The following is a 22,219-nucleotide window of genomic DNA, read 5'->3' as shown; positions in this document are numbered from 1 at the left end:
CACTAATAAATTCACTGCTCTGCAGACCTAACGCTTAAAAAAACCCCAAACATATAGGATATTCTGATTATTTAATGGTTTTATTATCTCTCCTAATGTAGAAATATATGAAAAAATTAACATAAAATGCTCACTGGTCTATGTCTCTGATATACTCTCAGTTCTGAGGACGTATGATGAGGTGAAGAATTAAGGTATAAATTACAGGATCTTTATCTCCATAACTTAATGCGCCACATGTGCTTCTAAAAACCTTTACAAATTTTCAGTTTTATCAATGCTCATAAAACTACCAGGCTCTCTTTTTTCTATATTCTCTTTCCCATCATTGCTGATTACCAAGGTATTGTGTAAACAGAAGCCTTCTCCTTTGTAACCAACATCCTTCTCCTGCCAGATTCATTCAATGATGCCACAATTCAGTGTTTGTGACATCACAATAGATTCCATGGTGACTAATTGTGCTGTCAAACTCTGGTGTGTGACATCTCTGAATGAATCGGGCAGGAGGCTGATTAGGAAATCAAAAGCTTCTGTTTACACACAAATAACTTGGTAATTAACAATGATGGGAAAAGAGCAAGATACTTATCGGGCTGCATTTATATACATGGGGACCTGCCTGCCTTGGACCTCTGTTTCACATGGAAGCACAAAGCGGGCCCCCAGAGAAGTGGGGTGTGCAGGTTGGAGCTTCAGCAGCCACCAAACTTTGTTCCACAGGGACGGCCCCAGGGCTGTTCCCTGTAGGCCACGCAGTAGATCTGTGTGAGAAGTAATGCAACCTTTCTTTGGGGGTGTAAAGCCAACAGACAAAGAAAAAAATATTGAAAGAATTTTAAAAAATGTAATTATGTAGATTTCACACATCTGAAAGGATGAGGACAGAAAAGGAAATAAACGAGTTCATTTAACAGGAGACAACATCATCCAGTTTCTTGAATTTGAGGTCTAAAGTATACATATTCAATAAACTTGACATACCAACTTTAATGCTTCCACCAGTTTTGGTTGCAGTTCAAATTTTTTATTATTTTCTTATTTCTAACTCCTGTAGCTTTCCTGTATTTTGGAGACTGTCAGATCAAGGTAGTAATCTGTCTGCAATCTGGATGAAATTATCATCAGGCATCTGATAGTATATATTTGTTCCTCTAGATATAAGATTGCTAGTATAAGTATGAAACAATGGTGAATAAATACTTAGTGTGAAGAGAAATATGGTGAAAGAGCAGTCAGAATTCTGTGTTTCAAAAGACATTACTTCTTATACCATACATCCTTGCTGACTTAATGCTCCAGGTGACAGCCTTGAAGCCCACCAAAAGAGAGGAGTTCCTGCATTGAGTTCACCATCTTTTTCTTCCTCCCCATATTTAGTCTAATAGTATTTTCCAAAAGAGCTTGGTTTGCAGAGCCTATTCATTGTTTGACTATTGGACAGACTGAAGACAAGACCAAATTTTTGAAACCAGCTCCATATTTATCATTGCGTTGGTCTTCGAGGTCCCACTTTGTAAGGAGCCCTCACCTCACTGTTGACTTCACACATATAGCCAAGTATATTCTAGATAAAAATGTGTGCTTGCACATAAATTTAAAACAGCTATTTGACTGCACAAAATATTTGTGGTCTCACTGGAGGCAGTGGTGTGAGAATTTGACATCATGTTTTCTTGATTTGATATTTGGAAGTGGTTCCTGCTGCACTGTACCACTAATATCTAAAGCACGTTGTAGCCAATATTTAAGCAGTCTATGAAATTTGAACTGGTCCCATTATTTCATTTGCTACTATAAGTATATCTAACCTGTTTATAAAATGTGGTATTTTTCCTATGTTCTATTCCATACTTAACTACCATCAATTTAGGACAGGGACTGAGAGCTATGTATTGGACAAACAAAAGTATTATTACTAGTAGTAGTATTAGTATTACTACTATCATTAACAAAAACAATAATGGTGAAGACATTCACATGATAGTATGTGTCTGGACACTGAAAGAATCCCTACCTATAAACTTCATTTTTACAGTTCCAGAATTGACTGTACAAGTTGCTAAATACAATTGAAGCAGGAGAGAACATAGTAGGGCTCTGAAATATGTGAGGGTTAGAAGAAAGCATTGCTGCAGTTTTGTACCTAGATCTTTTTGTTGATGTGCATTGATTTCCCTTAATATGAGTGAATTAAAAGTTAAACACAGTGCTGTCTTAAATGCAAAATCAGGGCGGGCTGTTTCATACAGGGGTCCGTCCACCTGTCATTCATAGTGATTCTCTGATTGGGAATTTTGGGTTGTGCCTGTGAGTTGTTCATGATGCAATCCGGCTCCTTTTCCCACCTTGTATCACTGCTACAGTTCAGTAGAAGTTCTGATAATAATGCAATTAACTTGAGTGGGGTGGAGGGAAGTCTGTTCCAGGAAGTGTGTAGAGGAGACTGAGTGGGCCCGTCAGATAAACTGAAAGGACACATCTCTGGTCACTTCAACAGCAATGCCACTTGAAGACAGACTGACCTATTGAACTGAACTTAACAGGCTGACATCTGTGCTTCTAGTTTTGTAGCACAAAGCTCAAAGCAGGGCTGAGGTTGAGCTGCTCATGTGTCAAGTTCATCCCGTTTGTAACAACTGAATGCAAATTACCTAGCATTTCCAAGTGTACAACTTCTATGAAGTAATAGCAAACTGACCAGCACTAGCTTCCTTTTTTTATATGCATGTGCTATGAAATGCTGCACCTTTTCTTCAAGATGGCTTTGACCATCAAAATGAAAATATAAACATTAAGTCAGCAGGAATATCACCACAGAATCTCAAAAGAGTCTTTATGTAGTAATAGAATACTACATAATCTAAGTCAGTCATCTAAAGCATCTAAGAAACAGGCACTAAGTATATTTGCACAAACTAAACACTGAAATACAAAAACAATTGACAAATGTTCATCTATACTTCATTTCCTCAGAACAGAATACTCAGTTTGTCCCTGACAAGCAATTTTTAGTGTGTTAGGAAAGCAAAGACCACTACTTTGGGTGGTGGCAGAACAAGACCGTAACAGGACTTGTGGTCTTTCAGGGTTCATACTGTGATGAAGCTTCATACCCATGCAATTAAATGTTTTCTGTAGGAAGCATAATTTAAAAAGCTGGCCCTTCACCCTCCTAGGCCCACAGTTCTCATCACAATGTGAAGGAGATTTGACTTCACCAGTTGCTTAAAAAACATGATAGTAGTAGCAGCAGATTAGCAATACCTGAAACTTTATCTGCATAGCCCTAGAAATTAGGTTTAGGTGATGAATGCTGAGGTGGTGCAAATATTCTTTATTAACAGCCACCTCGTAGCAGTATTGTGCACGTTAGTCAAAGAACTACCTCTTCAAAGTGATATGCTAAGAAACAGCTCTTTGTTTGAGAGCAGCCCACTATGGAGGTTTTTCAGTGTTGACTCCTTTGAAAACTATTCTATCCTGAAAACACCCCAAGAGAAATTGGATGGCACCCTGGCACTTCTTACTATAGGAATACAAGGATTGCAGGAACACAAAGTGTGGAAGGGACTCTCCAAACTTCTTTGATCAGCAAGTCACAGGCATTTTGTTTATAGCTTTGCGAAAGTTGTTTTGTTTGACCTGATTTTTAAATTTTGTATTATATAAGGCATGAAATCACTGACTAGTTCAAACTTTTGAAAAATACCTAAATATTTTCTCAGAAAGTTCTGGAGACTTGTCAAGATAATGAGTTCATTAAGTAGTGCACACTTAGTCAGTTGCCTTCTTTCAAGTTACTGCTTTCAGTGAATTGGGTTTGTTAAGCTATCTGTTCATGCTTTGATGTGCCATTCTTTTGACCAGAGAAGTAGTGGTTATGGGGAGTTACCTTGTAACCAAATCTAGAGCAGAAAATTGCCCTGTCATGTGTACAAAACATTTGTCTCTGTCAGTATTCCTGTAAAGTAGATCCTGTGACCTCTTTCATAATAAACCCCATTGTCTAGCATCTACAATAAAGGCCTGAAGTTCACCTTGAAATGAACTGGTTTTATACAGTGTGATCAAATACAACACTGTATTTCTGTGATACAGTGACCTAACAGTGGCCTTTCTGTAACTTTTTTCCACCTTAAACCTGTCCACCTTGCCAGTTCCACAGCACACAATCCATGCCAAAAAGAAGAGGTTTGTCTGTAGTATTGTAGCTACTGCACACACAAAAAAAAAATCTATTCCTTTCTCAAAAGTCTCAGTGCTTATGAAGCCCTGATACAGGAATACCTTGAAGAACACTGCCATATAATGTTAGATTTTGTAATACTTTGCAAAGTAAAGTATTTCCTCATGGCAATGTGGTTTGAAAGCTAGAATGTGTTTTGCTAATTTTATAAAAGGTAATGGAATTACTTTGGGTTGTTTTAATTTCTGTTCTTAGTTGGTCTCACTCCTGCTGGTTGCCTGTGTGTTGACATCATGTTCTTTTTCCACAGAGAGGTGCTTGGAAGATCATGAGCTTATAGTTCAAGTTGAGTCCACAATGGGAAGTGAAAGTAAATTTTTGTTCAGGAAGAATTACGCAAAATATGAATTTTTCAAAAATCCCATGGTGAGTCTCATTACTTAGTTGTTTATACCACAGAGGGGTGGATTGCAATAACATTGTTGAGCACTGTTAAGTCCTAAACATTTATTATATATAAAAAAAGGCAACCAACTAACAGAATTCTTTCCAAAGAAATTTTAACCAATGTTTAAATTCCTTGTATTTTCCTCCCAGCCTAAAAACCTCAAGTGTTTTTGAGTTACCAAGTGTATATACTTGTTTCAAAATGTCTGTAGTTATGTTGGAGAGTGACCAAGACAGGGAAATCTTCGTTGGCTTAAGAAAAACAATCAGAAGTGCAATTTACTCGCTGTCCTCAAAGTTACTTGATTCAAAGCAAATTCATCGCATATCAAGTAGTATCCAAACTTTCTAATTTCTGACTGTAATAATTAATAAAACCCAAACTCATCTGGGTAACCCCTAAAGCACGTATTCCATACCAGGAATTTCCAGTTTATTGTTACATATATTGAACCTTGTTTCACCTATGGCTGTGCTTTACTACTGTGCTCTGCCTTCTTTACTGATCACAGTAGCTTGTCCTCTCTATGTCCTTGGTATACCCATGCTTGAAAAGTACTGTATGATATAGCTATACCTATTCCTGTATTTGTAAGATCTTTTGAACTTTTGCTTTTTGTAACTGATCCTTTGAGGCTGGTTACTGTGTAACTGCTTATCTGAGGACGACTTTTTCCCATTTTATCTAAACAATTATGTTGGAGCAGACTGTTGGTATGAACCAATGTCAACTGGTGTGTCCCACTGAGATAGCTGAGGAAGGGTAATCCAAAGGTGGTTAGGTAAGAACAGACTTTGGGTCAGTCAGGCATCTGTGGTGTGAGAAGAAAAAAAGATACACAAGGTCATGTTTAAACTCATTGCTGAAGTAACTGTGAGTGATGAATTTGTTCCTTTCCTTGTACAGGTGCACGGTTGCTGCATCCTCACACGCTTGCTTGCATGTACATTTGTCATCTGCTGGTGATTGTTTCAGAGTCTGTGCCTTGACTTACTCTGTGAAACATTTCTGTACATGGAGTGTTCCATGTTCCAGTTTTTTACTTCTGTTGATCTCACTATCTGAAAACCTATGAACATCTGAGCGTTGTACAGAAGTTTTGGTATCAGAGGAGCTAGCGCATTAGTTTCATGTGGTATATTTTAATTAAATAACAGAGCATGGGAATAAAACCCAGAATGCTTGGCATTCAGTACCAGGCTCCTGCAATCACAGAATAAATCATTCTTGTGGTGTAAGAATGCGAAGGCTCCCTATCCGTTGCATTAGCTGCTGCCATATGGCACTGTTTCTCCTCAAGAGAGGCTGGTAAATGTTAGCTTTCATAACTCATTGTGCAACTTACCTGGCAGAAGGGTGATTCCTCTTCAGCCCTTCTCTTTATGCCCTAAAGACTGAAATTTATATTGCCTAAAGAGTGACAAATGTTCTAAACTGGAAATGTTTTTGTTGTGATTCATCTTGTTATAATCAGTCATTGTTTTATTTCAGGCATTTCTGTATGTCTCAATGCTTCAAATAATGTTTAAAAACTTCAAGAATGATTTCATGTCATTGCTGTGTATAGTAAATTCAGTGTACCAAATTATACAGGAATTTTAAAACATAGCAGATGAGAGGGGAGCTGGAGGAATAAATCTGAAGTCGAGTCATTGGTACAGTAAGCAAGGAGTCACTACATACTCAACTTGCAGGATCATTCATCCTTTCCTTCCTAAGAAAGTAGAGGCTGTTAGAGATCCCCAAAAGTCCTCAGTAGAAGAGGAAGTGAGAGGAAAATGCACTTATGAAATGCTGCATATCAGATATTTTAAAAACCCACAATCTGTCTGCACGGGCATCTGGTGAGCAGAAGGAAGGGAAGAACTGCACTTGAAAAGCCCTAGTATTACTTTCTGTGTCAGGGGATCTCCAAACGGATTTAATAGTTCAAATAATTTTGATAGTTCCAAAAACTTAATGACTGGAAGAAAATATCACTAGTTCTCTGTAACTGTTCAAATATAATGTGACTTTCAATTGTCTTCTTTTTGTGTCTAGAATTTCTTTCCAGAACAAATGGTTGCCTGGTGCCAGCAAACAAATGGCAGTATCCCACAGTCACAACTTTTACAGGTACTGTAAATTATCTGTATGGACAAAGAAAGTTTTGGAGCTGGAGGGGGAGGGGTTGAGAAGGAGGAAGGAAGGAAGACAGGAAGACAATTCAAAAGTCTGGAAAACAGTCAGTCAGAGAAAGACCAGTATAGTGAATTAGCATATGGGGCTAATGTTGAAAATACCTGACAAAGATCTTACCCTGTGGCATTGAGGTATAAATTGTAAACACAAAGTATTCATAGCTATGGTCATACATCTTTGTTCCATTAATACTCAACTTACTCTGTGGTATGTGGTTTAGACACCTAAAGTTACTCGCAAACAGTCTCAGCAAATATATTTCTAGAAAAACAAACATACCTTTTATAAAAGGCAGAACAGAAGTACTCTTCTGTACTCCACATCACAGCACAGGAGAAAGTGCAAAAATGCAAGTGGATATTAGAAGATGAGTTTGTGATGATAACATTTTCTTTTGCTTTTTGTGTCCCATATTTGTGCCTGACAAGAATTAACAATAAGGACCAGCTTCCCCATAGTTCAGCCCACTAGCTGCTCTTTTGTATAGAAAAATAATGCCCTAAGAAGTAAGTGCAAGTAGAAATTTGTACACAGTGTTTGCAAAGTAATCCCATTTAAAGCTCCCCAGCTTAAATTGGAGGGGTGTGTTCCTTATGCGTTGGTAGAGTTGTGCAATCTGCATGGTGGTGGCATGTGTGCTGCATTTATGCTGAAGTTTCAGTGTCACTCTACAGTTTCTTGCTTGCTCATAAAGGAACTGTGGTGGTGGCATAGTTGGTTGGCCTTCAAGGATGGTGCTGGAGGGTGGGCTTAAATCTCTCAATTTTAGCACTCCAGTCTAAGCCCCATGGTCTAAATCCTTTTCACTTCACTTGTTTTCTCAACCTGTGGACATTCAACTCCGGAGCCAAATTAAAACACATTTTATTGAAGAAGTACTATACTAAGAACATATGACCATTACGCCTAGAAGACAGTATCATGAATAATATAATGAATAAATTATAAAGCAGAAGTACAAATGTATGAAGAATATAAACATACAAGTAACTGATTTTAGCTTGATTTGTGTCATTTTGCATGTTTGCAAGTATGCATTGACTGTTTAAAAACAAGTTTACACTGACTTTTGATCCAGTGCACTCATTTTGTCCCATAACCATACCAAAGTCCATCAAATTTTCATTCCACATTCACTGTGAAGAATTTAAAACATTAGCATCCACTTACATCTGGGAAACAATCAAACAAAAAAAATCAAGTCAATTTCTGGAATTCAAAATGAAAGTCACTTGCAGTGAGGTTGTAATCAGGAACTAAAACTGGCATGGACTGGCATTGCCACAGACTAGTAGGAAGAGAGGTCTTCACACCTTGGACCACCCTTCTTCCTATAGTTTAAGTGGAGAATTGCTAATACAAGCAGCAGGATTCCCTAAAAGAGCAAGATGTTCTAGAAGATGGAAAAGTTTTGGGGGCAACTCAAGTGGTAGCGAAAGGAAAACCTTACAGCCTCATGAGGTATGAGTTTGCTTCTGGGAAGGCTCAGAAATGTACAGTCCCAGAGAAGCATTAAGTCATGGGGGTTTTAACAACACAAGAGGGTGGGGGAAAGAGGGTGAGCAAATTCCCTCTAGTTCATTGTTTACCCATAAAAAACCCCATTTTTGTTAAACTTTTTATATTAAGTACTTATTTTCTTTTAAAAACGCACAGCCATTTTTCAGAATTTCAACGGCAGTTGTAATTTATTGAAGGTAAACCTACTGCAGCCTAGTAGCCTTAAGTACGTTGCATCTGAGACCACTGTAAACACTGAGCAATTTCCCTGGTTTTAATTACACACATAACAGGGAAGAATATTAAATATAATTTCATGATATCATACACTGCATTAAGAGCTAGTATTTTTAGTCATGACAGTAGAATTAAAACCAGTGGGATCTGTTTTCCCTAGTCTCAGCCTGGCTCAGACATGCAAAAAAGCTTGCCATCTTAGTTTACTTTTGTTTTAGCTGACTGGACAAAAAGAATCTCTTCTCCTTTTGATCTTTCCCTTTCACAGCTGAAAAGTGGATTCTCATAGTACAAATAGTAAGAAAATTGATTGTTCTTTCCCATTATGTTAGATGACATGAGGAAGAGGACTTGAACAAAATTAGTTTAATGCAAGTAAGAATTCTGATAAATGGCGCTGTTTCTGGTTTTGTTTCCTGTGGACATTGTTCACACCAAAACACAATTTTGAAGAATTGCAGAGACATCTAGGCCAACCAGGTTTATGCATTTTTCTTCATACTTGTTGAATTTATTAATTTGACATTTAACTTAATGACCAAGCCCTCTGTCATTTAAAAACCTGGACTGTTGTAAAAAGGGAGCAATCCATCAGTTCTCCTACCATAATTAATTCTTCCTTCCTTCCTTTGATATATCACAAATCAAATTATTTTGTATGGGGTTCCTCTACTTATGTCAAGAACTTAAATGTTCCTAAATCCTGAAGTCTGGTATAATTGCTGGCACTTACTTGACTGCTCTGCAATTCATTTTCTGTTAAATACTCTGTTGTCTGTTATACTTCTTATCTTGGGAAAACTTGAAATCGTGAAACAGGCTCTTCCCTTTCAAAAACTTTAGAATAAAGATGGAGATTTTAGCCAATGTTTCCAAGTTATACAATCTGCCAAAATTGCTGTGATGAGGTATTATTTTAAGAATTAATAAACTTATTTTCCCTCCCTTCAGGCCAGGTGCAAGACAAATGGGGATACAGAGAAGTAATAGCTTTTTTGAGATTTAAGTCTTGATGCAGAGAATAGGAAGGTGGTGTCAGTTTCAGGAGGAAATGGCCAGGTAGATGCAATGGAGGAGCAGGAATATATGTTTGGAGGTAAATCAGATTAAACATCTAGGTCAGTTTAACCCTAGAATGAAACTGCACCTCAAGTCAGCAAAGTGATTTGCCATTTTCTTCTCTGTTTTGCAAATACAGTGACAATTTTATAATTCACCCATAGAATACAATGTTCATCTACATTTTCCTCTCCAACAGAACTTTTTAAACTCCAGTAGCTGCCCTGAAATTCAAGGTTTCTTGCATGTGAAAGAGCTGGGTAGGAAATCATGGAAGAAACTGTTTATGTGTTTGAGGAGATCAGGACTTTATTGTTCTACAAAAGGAACTTCAAAGGTAAGATTTAAAAAGAAGTTGCACAGTACTAGCATGTGAAAGCATTTTCTGCTTTTACAGTATTGTTTCCTGTTTTTTAAAAATCTCCGCACAGTGTTCCCTTTTTTTGTTCCATAGAAAAAGATAAGTAAGGCATTATCAATGCATGAACAGAGCCACACAGTTTCATTATAAAATAAAAACAAACCAGCCAGGCAACATTATTGTGGCCACTAAAGTTGTGCTAACCTTCAGATTTCTCTGGACCAATGTGATAAGCCAGGCCATCTTTAATGTGATGGGTTTACATAAGTATTTTGTGAGCTTCCTGTACCAAGCACTTTCTGCTGGTAGGCTGATATTTAAGGGATGTGTGCCATGGCCACTTGAGACTGCCTAGGAGAGAGGAGCAGTGTTTGTGCACTGCCCTCTGTCGGAGGCCAGGCTTGAGAGTCTGCAGGGCTTGCGCAACATCTTCCAAAACCTTTCATTTACCTGTGCTAAATCATGTTATTTCCCCAGGAGCCAAGACATTTGCAATTGTTGGCTGACCTAGAAGACAGCAATATCTTCTCTTTGATAGCAGGCAAGAAGTTGTACAATGCCCCTGCAGAGTATGGATTTTGTATAAAGGTAAATCTTATGAAGTTCTTCTCAAGTTACAGACGGTGTTGGTAGCTCAGAGTCACCCCAACCCCCAGCTAAATGGGATTTATATGTAAGACTCTGCAAGCCTTTTCTGTCATGAGGACGTGATCTTTAGCATCTTTCATTTGGCAGGCATGTCCTGTGAATCTTGTCATCATTTTATGTGACACTTTTAACACTTTATCTGGTGCTCCTTTGGTTTGGGAAAATTTTGTACAAGAGCAGCTCAGTACTGGAGCATGGTGTGCTTGTGAGGTGGCCTTGGTTCACCTCACAGATGAAAGCTTTTTCCAAGTTCTCTAATCGAATAGAAAAGTTTCTGTGGACAGCAAGAACCAAAACTATGTAGCAGCAAAGGATTAAGCTCTGATGTGGTACAATTTTATCATTATGATGGGCCAGAGGTTTGCCTTTATTTAAAGAGAAAGACTGTCGTGGAAAAATGAGTGTAAGAATAACCAGTTGTCTTTGAAGATTTTTAAAACTGTTATGCTGAAAGATTCATTTGGAAAGTATTTCAAAGGTTTGAAAAGTGTAATCTTCTGAGAAAACAAGGCTGGGAGCTGGTTTTATAACAGTACTGAAGTAGTCTCCTTCCTAGCAGCCATTCCAGAGCTAGACAACAAGGGTTTGCATCAAAGAGAATGGCTGAACAACTGATCCTGAACTGATGGAAGCAAACTTTCAGTTACCCTCAGTTATGGAAAGTTTCATCCTTCATTTCAAAATGGGAGTTTGTAAAACTTCTCGCAGATTTGAAAAAAAAAAAACCAACAAAACCAAATCAAAACAAAACAAAAAATCACACGTACAAAAAACCCCAATCCAATCCCAAAAAAAACCCTGCAAAGAAGCTCACCAAGAAAACCCTCCAACTATCAAAACCAACAAAACTTAAGTGCCCAGGTCTGGTTCTAGAATGGCCTGTATACCTTGTTCCTATAAACTGCTAGGACTGAAGGTTATTTCAAACCAGTATGATAGAATACCCTGAGCTGGAGGGGATCTGCAAGGATCAATGACCCCACGGTCTGAAAATCAGGAGGCACCAGTATTTGATCTTGTTGGACCCAGCTGAGAAAGTGATTTCCTTCAAAACATGCTCAGCTTCTCCTGAGCTTTAAATTCAGTGTGGTGGGAGCTTTTCCTGGCTGGTTGTTTAGACTAATACTGTACCTGCCTTTACCCTGCTTACAGTGATTCTAAGCTTACAGTGCTGTTGGTTTTCTAATGAATTCTTCCCTCTCATACTTTAAAGCCAAACAGAGTGAGAAATGAAACTAAGGAACTGCGGTTGTTGTGTGCTGAAGACGAGCAAAGCAGGACGTGCTGGATGACTGCCTTTCGACTCCTCAAGGTAGCTAATCTCTTCTACTTTTGCAAAGCTACACCTAGAGTTAAGTGTTATTTTGTTAATGAGAAATTACCTATATGTTCTTAAATATCATCTACTCCAGAACAGTATGGATAAGAGCAAAATGCCAAGCATTTTGTCTCATCTAACAATTTAAGCATAGGACTGACATTTATTCCTTCCACATATGAATCAAGTATAGTTTTAGTTTTAGATCCAAATTTGAAATATGTGAATGAATTAAAAGCCTGCTTAACCAAGGTATTTTTGAGTTACTATAAAGCTAAAGAAGATGTTTTCCTAATGGTCAATGGCTCCCCTTACCAGAACAGAATGCCTTTGCAATTTGTTTTTTCCATTTTTCTGAAGGTTCTATCAGAAGAAGTAACAAAAATAAGTAACCTTGTATCTGGGTGAAAGTTACTCATGTCTAAGAGCACACAATGAAATTTTGTGATATTGTGATAGGAGGCTTCACTGCTTTTTGAAACAAAATCAGGATGGAGGGAACTGAGGAGAAAGCTGACTATTTTGTGCCCTTTGAAGGAGAGAACTTCCTGATCTTCATAGGAAAATGTGCATAAAGTCTGGTTTGGTTCTAAGGCTTTTTCTGAATGTGCTGCTTTGAAAACTGCTGTGTTTTTCTCTCTACCTTACTACATCCTATGTCCAGAAAAGAAATGACTTAGTTTTTAAGACACACCAGAAGATGATTAAAGGCACACAGTCAGCAAAAAATAAGGCTTTGCCCAAAGGCTGCCCATAACCTTCTTTTTCATTCGCTATCTCATTTAGCTTTCTCTAGTCCTATGTTACCTTGTTTGGAAATTAGATAATCTGTTTCAGTTGTAACATTCAGTAAGCAATGTTGCTCTACTTCAGCGCTGTGCCTCTAGGGAAGATAGTGTCAGTGTTTACCTACCATCCCAGCTGCTAGTGTTGCTAAAATTCTTCATGTTCAACCAAGGGCATGACGGGAATTCAATCACCTTATTTTTTTAAGGATGAGAAAAGTACCAGGTGACAGTGAAATGTATTGAAAGAACTAGTGAATTAGAAAGTTTTCATTATGAAAACTGAGTTTGAATGTCTTGTGCAGAATATTTTAAAGTTCTGGAGGGTAAAAAGAAGGAAATTAATGTGTGTGTTCTGATTTTGACTGGAAGCTTGTGTTCTACAAGGAGAACATGGTGGTAGCTGAGAGTGGCAAAAATAACTTGTGCATATCACTCAAGCTTGTATTTTTTTTAAATAAAACTTTTTGTGCCTATTTACTCTGTGATTGCCACTTGTCAATCACTATTACTCAATGCAAATGGCTTTGGGAGAGCTTCTGATCAGGAAAATAATAAACAAATAATAAATAATAAGTAATAAATAATAAGTAATAAATAATAAATAAAGGTGGCACCTTGTTCCAGTGTAAGTGGTATCATGAAATCACTACAGTTTTTTTTTCCCCACGGCATATATTTGAATAATAATGTCCTTGTGTTTCTGTTGGCAGTATGGAATGCTACTGTATCAGAATTATAGAATTCCTCAGCAGCGAAAAGCCATGCTTCCACACTTTTCCACTCCAGTAGTAAGTGATGAACTTTACCTCACTGATGTATGATGTTGGAAAAGATACATTTGCTTTTGCATTTTAAAAGTGGAAAATCTTACGCTAAGAAATGTAAATTCAGCATTGTGTAGCAAATCAATGTAAAGTTCATGTTTTGCATGAGTACAGTTTCCGTGGTTGGCTCTCCATTATCTTAGGCTTACATGATCCACATGATTGAAAAATCTTGGCTACGTCATGCTCTTTGAGATGTACGGCACAGAGACATCTGGCTGTCTCTGCAGAAGCCAGCTTAGGTCTGGCAAAACTAACACGTAGATTTCCTAAAATATGTTGGGCCAAGAGCTGACTGTTAACTACCTAAAAGGGAAGAGCCTATATTTGGATCCCTACCGGCCCTGAAAATGACTGGAATATAGTAATAGGGCAAGTGGGCAACTTGAGCAAACAGATTTTGTTCTGAGCCTTTGAACTGTCTCCCTCCCCTACAGTTGAAAAAGAAAAAACATCTATTTTTGTGTCTGTGAATCTTTTGAAAGGGGGGAAAAAAAATAAGATGTATTTTCTATGCTGTTGAAGGAGGACTTTGGACAATCTTCTGAAACCAAAACAGTTTGAAATGAAACTCTCAAGCTGGGTTTTCCTTTCCCTGTTTTTTGAAACAAGTGAAAATTCCTTTTCAGAGAAGTGTATCTGAAAACTCACTAGTAGCAATGGATTTTTCGGGGCAAATAGGAAGAGTTATTGAAAATCCTGCTGAAGCACAGAGTGCTGCCTTGGAAGAAGGACATGCTTGGAGGGTAGCTATCTTCTCTTCTTTTCTATTTTTGCAGTCAGTAAGTGTCTGTTGAGAGCCAAAACACAGAGTGTGCTATGATGTTAGTGCAGTGCTGGTCACAGTATAGCTTAGCTCCGACCTGAAGCAATCACACTGCAAGCATGCAGATCTGAAAGTCAATATCCATCTTTAGCAAAACTGTCACATTCACAACAACCTTCTACCACTGCTTCTCTGTCCCCCTAGTGTCCAGAGGAAAGTTGAGGGGGAAAGCAGACCCACCAGAACTTTACTGCCAGTTTGCAAAACCAGTCTCTGAGGAGGAATATGTCAAATTAAATGCTTCCCCACATGGAAGAGGCTGGGGCTCTGACTAATGGCTTGCTCCCAGTAAGTTTAATTGCAGAATATACAAGAGGCAGGACCTCTTGCAATGAAAACTGATGTAACTTGTTTATAGTGTCTTGTGGACAGACAGCTGCAGTACAAGTTTTCCCACATGCTCGTCTTTTAGGGTAAAGGAGTCATTACTGAAGCATTAGCTGGTGCTTTATGTACGGGAGGGAAATACTGCTTGATTTACTGAGTGCCTGGTGTTTTGCCTGAGCAGAAACATATCAGTCTTTTCTTTTTTTTCTGTCTTTCTTTTCTTTTTTTTTTTTTTTTTAAGATACTGAGCTTTCATCATTAACATCTGGCTCGTGTTTTAAGCCAACTGAAATGAGCTGCTGCTTGTAGATTAGCCCCCTTCAAAGTTGCATTTCTTTTTCTCATCCTTGCATTAAATCTGCCCAGCCCCCAGTTTCCTGTAAATTAAATCTATATTGCATGTGCACTAATTCTTTTCTCCTGAAGCGTTAGTGTGGATTTAATGGTAATTCATTTTCTCTGTAGAAACGTAGCACAAGAATGAACATCTTGGGTAGCCAAAGTCCACTCCATCCTTCCACACTGAGTACAGGTAAATTCTGATGGTTTGTAACCATAGTATCAGAGACCTCTCTGGGTAAAGAAAAAGTACATTTCATACAGACACAGAGTGCAGCCATGTAGTGCAAATGCCTTGATGTCAGATACAATCCTTATCAGTAGCTTCTGTGTCATTAACATGCCTACACATACAAACACTGTAGAAGAAACTTGTTTTCCTCTGATGCCCACTCAAACTTTTCTTTAGGACTAGTCTTTTGAAACTTGTATTTTGTAAAAATAGACACTCTATAAATGTTTCCATTTAAAAGAATCCAGAGGTTGTTTTGCCATTTTGGACAAAGAAAGTGAATGAATGATCTTCTAAAGAGTAGATATAAGAGTTTTCAAAATAGAATTTGTTCCATAATAACTAAATAATGTAAAATATGCAAGTCCAAAGACATATCTTTGATACTGTAAATTCATTAAAATAGCTGGATACTTCATATTAATATCCTAGATTTCTTGGAGGAAACACAGATATTTTCTCTTGCTATTCTGTTAACAGAATTTTAAAATACCATTTGAAAAATGAAACAAAGATAATATTGGGGGCTAACTTGGCTCTTGAAAGCACCATCTAAAGTGCATTTCTTTATTTGAGATTTAGAGGAACTTGTTTCTAACTCATTAGCTTATACATTGAGTTCTAAGGATTGTTAGTCCCAATATGTTCAAGAAGCTATGAGAAGGCAGTATTATAAGAGACTTCTCTTGTTTACCTAACTGTATATTAGCAAATCAGAAAATATATGGAGATAATGCCTCTCTACTTGGTATATTAAGTAGATGCATTTTTTTTTGATACCGATTTTTTTTTTATATAGGTTGATGGAAGATACTTTATATTCTGTAAGAGAACTATACCCACTTTTAAAATGTTCAAATAATTAGAATGTGGAAAAAATGGTTGTGTGTGTGTAACTGTTTTTAACCATCCTCTCCTTCTTTTTCCTCTCTCCTCCAGTTATTCATAGGACACAGCACTGGTTTCACGGCAGAATCTCTAGAGAAGAATCTCACAGGATTATTAAACAACAAGGGCTTGTAGATGGGTAGGTATTATTGTTGCTCAGTATTTATGATCTGACAATAATGTTTATAGATGAGAGCACAACTTCTGCTGTAACAGTTTACAGATTTATGAGCATTTCTGAGTAACCTGATTGTTCAGTAGTCCCGTTATAACCTGCCTGGATTAAAAAAAGTCAGAGTGTGTGTTTGTAGGAGTGGATCCTAACTTTTAATTTGAAAAGTAAATTAGGAATACACTTAAGTGTCTTTCCTTTTTTCTAATAGAGGCAGTCATGTTTTAGATGAAGTTGGAATTTGAAAAGAGTTAATTCTTGTAATCTGCACTTAGGACATATTTTTCAGGCAAAGCTGTACCTAATCATTTGCCAACAAATTTATGATCAGCCATCCATGCTCTTCTGCATGAATCAGAGCAGCTAATGGTGCTGCCTCACTATTTCTGTTCTAGAGCAAAGAAATGGAAATACCTGTTCCAGCACTCTCAAAAATGTCTGTGGTCGGCATTTAAGTGTCTTCTAAGCATCTCTGTTTTCCTTATTTATATGGAGCTATGGTTATTGAAGGGAAGTTGCTTGAATTGCATTCAGCATTGTTGATTTGTAGGATGGGAAATGCATGGTTGCCTTTGATTCACTGCTCTCAGGGTTAGGTAGAAATATCCACGCTGGCTTCGCAGGAGACAGTGAAGTTCAAACCTTTCTTCAGCATTTTCTTATTCAGAAGCAACACTAATCTTTCTGAAGACTAAAATACATTAGGGAAGTGGAAATTGGTAGTGCATGTATATATATTCATCAAGCAGTGTTTGCTTGTTTTGGGGGGTAGTTGTCTATGCTAAGGCTAGGGCAGGGGGTTTTAGCTAAGCAGGTCCAACAGAAAAGGGAAGCTGAGAAAGCAAAGGAGCACTGCTGACTTTTTGAGTTTCTGGTTTTCTCACATTGTAATCTTGGCCTCATTTTGTCTTGTTGTCTTAGGAATCTGGCCTTAGGAATCATCCTTCTTGAGGTCTTCATAAATGTGTTCATATGTTTGATGCTGTGTTAAATTTGTGCCTAATCAGCTTACTCACTGGAACATGAAAATTGGTTAGTTTGGCCATAATAAGGTCCTCCAGCAGTGACAAAAGAACCATGTTACTCTATGTGCTCTGAGATCTATGGATCATGATTTTCAGGGTGGAAAACTGCCTATGTTTTCTTGCTCTGTGTGTTCTTGAACAAAAGCAGGTAGGAAGATAACAGTCTCCTGATAGTTCATGCAAGAGGCTCAACACTGTAGACAAGCAACTGCTTGATGCTGCTATCTTGGGTATCTCTGGAAGTTCTTGTTGAGGATGCATTTCTCTTGGTAGTCATTGTTTGTGTGGAAGCTGGTTGCTTGCCAGAGGTTGAATAAACAGTTGCATCATCAGCTGTGCAGACCTCTGCTTTGTGCCACCAGCTTATGATACCATGCATTATCTGAAACAGCTAGATGAAGAATAATTGAGAGATACCTGCATGAACTGCAGTAACCACAGGGCAGGTGAGGTCCTTCCCCCTGACATGGATCGTAATTTATGAAGGCTTTTGTCCCTTTTCCACACATCTGGTCTTCCTAGGATTACAATGGAACTTTCAAGTACCATGCATGGTTTCTGAGAGTGGCAAGACATGCCTGTCCCCGACTACTGAACTGACTCTGGTTACAATGGTGCATTTTTTTGGTACTGACATTTCTCAATCAGTTCTAAAGAGCTGGAGTAAATTCTTCTGAGTTCTCAAGACTACAAGCAGTTCTTGCAACTGTACCTTGGAAAAGTGTGTTCCTGGCTTTGTGGTCAGCAATTAAGAGGCCTGCTGCAGTCCTGCACTCAGCCATCACACAAATCCACTAGTGATTAGTGCTATAAGCCTTCTGCCAAAGGTACAGTCTTGTTTCCTGTGGCATGGAGAAGATCTGGTTCCTTAGTTCATAAATATCAAGGCGAGGAAACACAGGATTTCTTATCTAGCTTTTTTTTTCCTCCTCTTCCCAGTATGGATGTTAAATAAAGTCCATTAAAGTCCCAAAGTCCAAAGTGACAACTGTATGATGTTGGTAGCTGTACACCCAATGTACATTTTTCTTTCCACTAATGCTGAGGGAAAAATAGTGTGACTAGAGGAAAAATCAGTGTGTGTTTTCCCCATGTTCATAATGTGGAAGCTACTTAACTGGTAAATAGTTTTAAGAAATTATTGAGCTCTTTCTGTGCAATTGCATCCATTTAACCTACACATAATTTTTCTGACACTGGATTTCTGTTAACTGATGCAAGACATTGTAGAGTGGGAACAGATTCCCATATATAACATAACATTTTCTTCATGAGAGTACATATCATTAATGAAAAGCTGAGTTAGAGAGATCCTTAAAAAAAGCCTCATACACTCTTAGGGGAAGAACTACCATCATGTATCTTGCACTTGCTGTTTCTTCATCTGTTAATGTTGCATAGCCGTGGTATAATAATTGAAAGCAAATTGCCAGTTACAGAATCACCTCTTAAATGCAACTGAAAAAGAGTTTGGCAGCGGCACAAAATTACTTAGTAGTTCTGATTATTTAAGAACAAACAGATGACGATATTCAATTTGTTCTTAAAAATGTTCTCTCCTAGATTATTTCTTCTCCGGGACAGCCAAAGCAATCCAAAGGCATTTGTACTTACATTATGCCATCATCAAAAAATAAAGCATTTTCAAATCCTGCCGGTAAGTAGATTATTTTTGATACTGATAACAAAAGCCAAAATTTTAAACCATGAAGCTTTTTCCAATTTCTGAGGAAATTTTTTCTCTTATTAGTTACTGATGTAACTAACAAGGATGTTTCCATTAGCAAGTATACATAAACTGGATGTTCTTTAGAATATTCTTTAATCAGTGAAATGTCTGATTAAAGTTATTGATTAATATTGCAGGAAAACTAGTGTATGTCACTATATTATACAAGTCTGTGTAATGCACAGAACTTGTTCTCTGTGAATGTCAGCGACAACAGCAGCTGTTGTCTCCCTTCTCACTGAAGCAAACATAGAATAACTTTGGGAAACTTTTTTTTATTCTGGAAGTTATCTGATAACGTTGAGCTTCAACTAACGTTACCCTAAGATGTTGGAAAACAATTTGTTTTTTATCTTGGTCCAATAAAGCACGAAAAATTTAAGATTATGTAGACCTTTTTATTGTTCCAAACCCTCTCCATTGTTTAGCTGGCCAAGTTTACAAACAGCTAACAAATCCTTCTGGGGTATTTTTGTTTTATCTTAATGAATGCCAGTGCTGTCTGTACAACTTTCAGTTACTCTGCCCACAAGTTTTCATTTCCATAAGCAAAATGTTACAAGTTGAGTTAAGTATATTTTTTCTAGTCCTGAGCATGGTTTCATAAAGATCTGCAGGCACTGGGTTGTGTGGGCAATCAAGTGTCCATTATTTATTTATGTCACACACTGGTTGTACTTTCTAAGTTTTTTCATGCGTGTATCTCTTCATGTGCAGCCTAACTTGAAAAGGATGTTTTGTTTTCCTAGTGTGAAGATGATGGACAGATATTTTTCAGTCTGGATGATGGGAACACCAAATTCAGTGATCTAATCCAGCTTGTTGAATTCTATCAACTAAACAAAGGAGTCTTGCCCTGCAAACTCAAACACCACTGCATCCGAGTGGCCTTATGACCTCAAATCTGACTCTCACTGAAGACTGGATTTGATAGAAGAGAAATTGTAAGAGAACGTTGACACTGGGGAATTGGCAGATTTGTTAAGTTGGTTAAAAAATAATTATGCACCTTGGGACTCTGAAAGGGATGGATTCGACAGGTGCCAACAGACCAAGATTGCTGGTTTGTCTAACACCTAAGAGTGATTGCTGCTGAGTGTCCCAGCATCCCAAAAATGGGGGGAGGGTCTGTAAAACAATGAGTAAATTTGAAACAAAACTGGAAAGTATCTTGGCTGGGCCACTTAACAGGAACAAGTATGAAGAGAAATCTTTGAAAAGAACTCTTGCCCTGGAATAATCTTGACAATTAAGACTAGTGTGTTTACTTTTTGTATTGATCACTTTTTTTGCACTCCTACTTTGTTTCGGATATTGTATGCAGCCTATATTAGGAGCTGATGTGGCTTTTAAAATTCATGCAGGAGTTGGGTATTAATCTGCACCCTAAAATGTATGGAATGCTTCAGCCTAAAAGGATCTAGAAGAAAATCAAGAAGTGTGTGTGTGTGTGCGTGCCCACATATGTCTCAGTACTTCTCTGGAGACCTGAGGTTCAATGATCTGCAGATGTCTTTGAAGAAGCAATGAGGATACAATTCTAAAAGAACATACCACCAATATACATACTCTAAAAACTGTTGACTTGTAGCATAATGGCTGTAGTATGTTGATGGCATATTAGTGGCATTCAGTCATGCAGAGACTGTATTAGATTCTATGCACAAATTTTTATTATTGGAGTGGTGGTTTGTTTTTCACAGCCTTTTGACTGTTTTCCTGAGGAAACTTACTGTTACTAAATAGAGTAGGACTGAATGACTACACTTGTATTTGAAACCATAATTTTTTGTGAGAAGATTGTTCTGCAGGTAGTCTTAGTATGACAAAATTTAAAAAAAAAAACCAACAAACTTAAAAACCAGTGTTTTTAGCTTTATAGCTCCTTGAATTTTCAGACTGTTTCAAAGAGCTCTTTCAATATAGTAAAGCTACAATGACACAATGCTCTCCTGGGGATAGGGCATAAGAAGAACTGAACGCCTTCTGCTTTTTGTAGGGCCATGAAAGTTTACATGGTGAGAAGGAACATGCTGGCAATAGCAACAGATTTGATTATGAAGTAGCTGCTGGCAATATCATCCATTGAGGTAACTGGTGATCCCTGTGTCATGTGTGCTACTGCACGCCAGTACCTATGGCAGACAAGCATGTATCTTGCTCTGGTGCTGGTTTGTCATCAGAACTACATTATTGTTAATGTTTAAATGAATTATTTAATGTTTACACAATAACTCTTTCTGATGATAAATCACGATTAAAGTCAGACAAGTCCCACCTTGCACCTGCAGTTGCAGCCAACCATTCCTTCAGCAGCTGTCTGAACTGAAGTAGCTTCCCAGTGCTTAGTGCCATTAGCCATAGTGAGAAGTATTCTACCCTGGGAGCTTGCAGAGTGTAGTGCAGAACGGAGCATTTGTAAACTGGTAAATTATTTACACAGGCTAGTATCCTTAATATTTGCCACTGGGTTTGAAATCCTAGTCATCTGAAAGGGTAAAGAAGGAAAACCAATCCTACACTTTTAGGTCTTCATGTAGTGTTAAGAATAGCTTAAGACAAACCATAACCTGCCTGAGTCATCCATATCAGCTTAAACTATGTCAATGGTATAGAAACACTGTATTTTAGTTTACAGAACACATTTAGTATTTTTTTCCATTTAATGTCTAGATACTAAAAATGAAGAAACTTGATTTTGTTTTTAGTAGAAGCCTTTTCTGTTTTGTTTTGTTTTGCTTTTTTTTTCAATTGTACATAGTGAAATGAGTGTTCCTGCTTTCTAGACAATGTATTTTAAAACCTTGAAATTAAGCTAACTTAAGTCTGACTTCACTTTGCATGCTTCTATTTGGCCCCTATTAGGAGAAAAAAAGATACTTGTATTGACTACATTACCAGTTTAATAAGACCATTTATGCTGTAGTTTTAAGTTTTTCTGTTTACATAGCTTAGTGACAACCATGCATTTTTCCCAGTAGGCGGATAGTATTTGCAGTGTTTCATATTTATATATAAAAAAAAAAACTTTGCATCTTATTTAAATTGAGAATAAAAGTTTGACTATGAACCATGATTTTTGTATGTAGATGGTTGACTTAGTATTTTGTACTCTTCCCAGCTAAAGT

At 37.6% G+C, this 22,219-nt stretch overlaps 1 protein-coding gene across 2 annotated transcripts in view; it reads left to right on the top strand.

Annotated features, from left to right (window-relative positions):
• The window catches only part of GRB10 (growth factor receptor bound protein 10), a 102,690-nt gene extending 82,703 nt beyond the window's left edge, over positions 1-19,987 (top strand). Inside the window, exons 6-16 of one of the 2 annotated variants that reach the window (XM_062500009.1) lie at positions 4,500-4,615; positions 6,678-6,752; positions 9,814-9,951; positions 10,453-10,563; positions 11,837-11,935; positions 13,440-13,517; positions 14,183-14,299; positions 15,172-15,238; positions 16,217-16,304; positions 18,926-19,019; positions 19,841-19,987. In XM_062500009.1, coding sequence (XP_062355993.1) covers positions 4,500-4,615; positions 6,678-6,752; positions 9,814-9,951; positions 10,453-10,563; positions 11,837-11,935; positions 13,440-13,517; positions 14,183-14,299; positions 15,172-15,238; positions 16,217-16,304; positions 18,926-19,019; positions 19,841-19,987 — 1,130 coding nt within the window. The remainder of the gene's footprint in view (positions 1-4,499; positions 4,616-6,677; positions 6,753-9,813; positions 9,952-10,452; positions 10,564-11,836; positions 11,936-13,439; positions 13,518-14,182; positions 14,300-15,171; positions 15,239-16,216; positions 16,305-18,925; positions 19,020-19,840) is intronic. The other variant, XM_062500018.1, reaches the window with a different exon arrangement.
• The last annotated feature ends 2,232 nt before the right edge of the window (positions 19,988-22,219 follow it).

Source organism: Cinclus cinclus, chromosome 1 (genome assembly GCF_963662255.1).
Source record: "Cinclus cinclus chromosome 1, bCinCin1.1, whole genome shotgun sequence".
NCBI lineage: Eukaryota > Metazoa > Chordata > Aves > Passeriformes > Cinclidae > Cinclus > Cinclus cinclus.
This window is presented reverse-complemented; position numbering and strand designations above follow the sequence as displayed.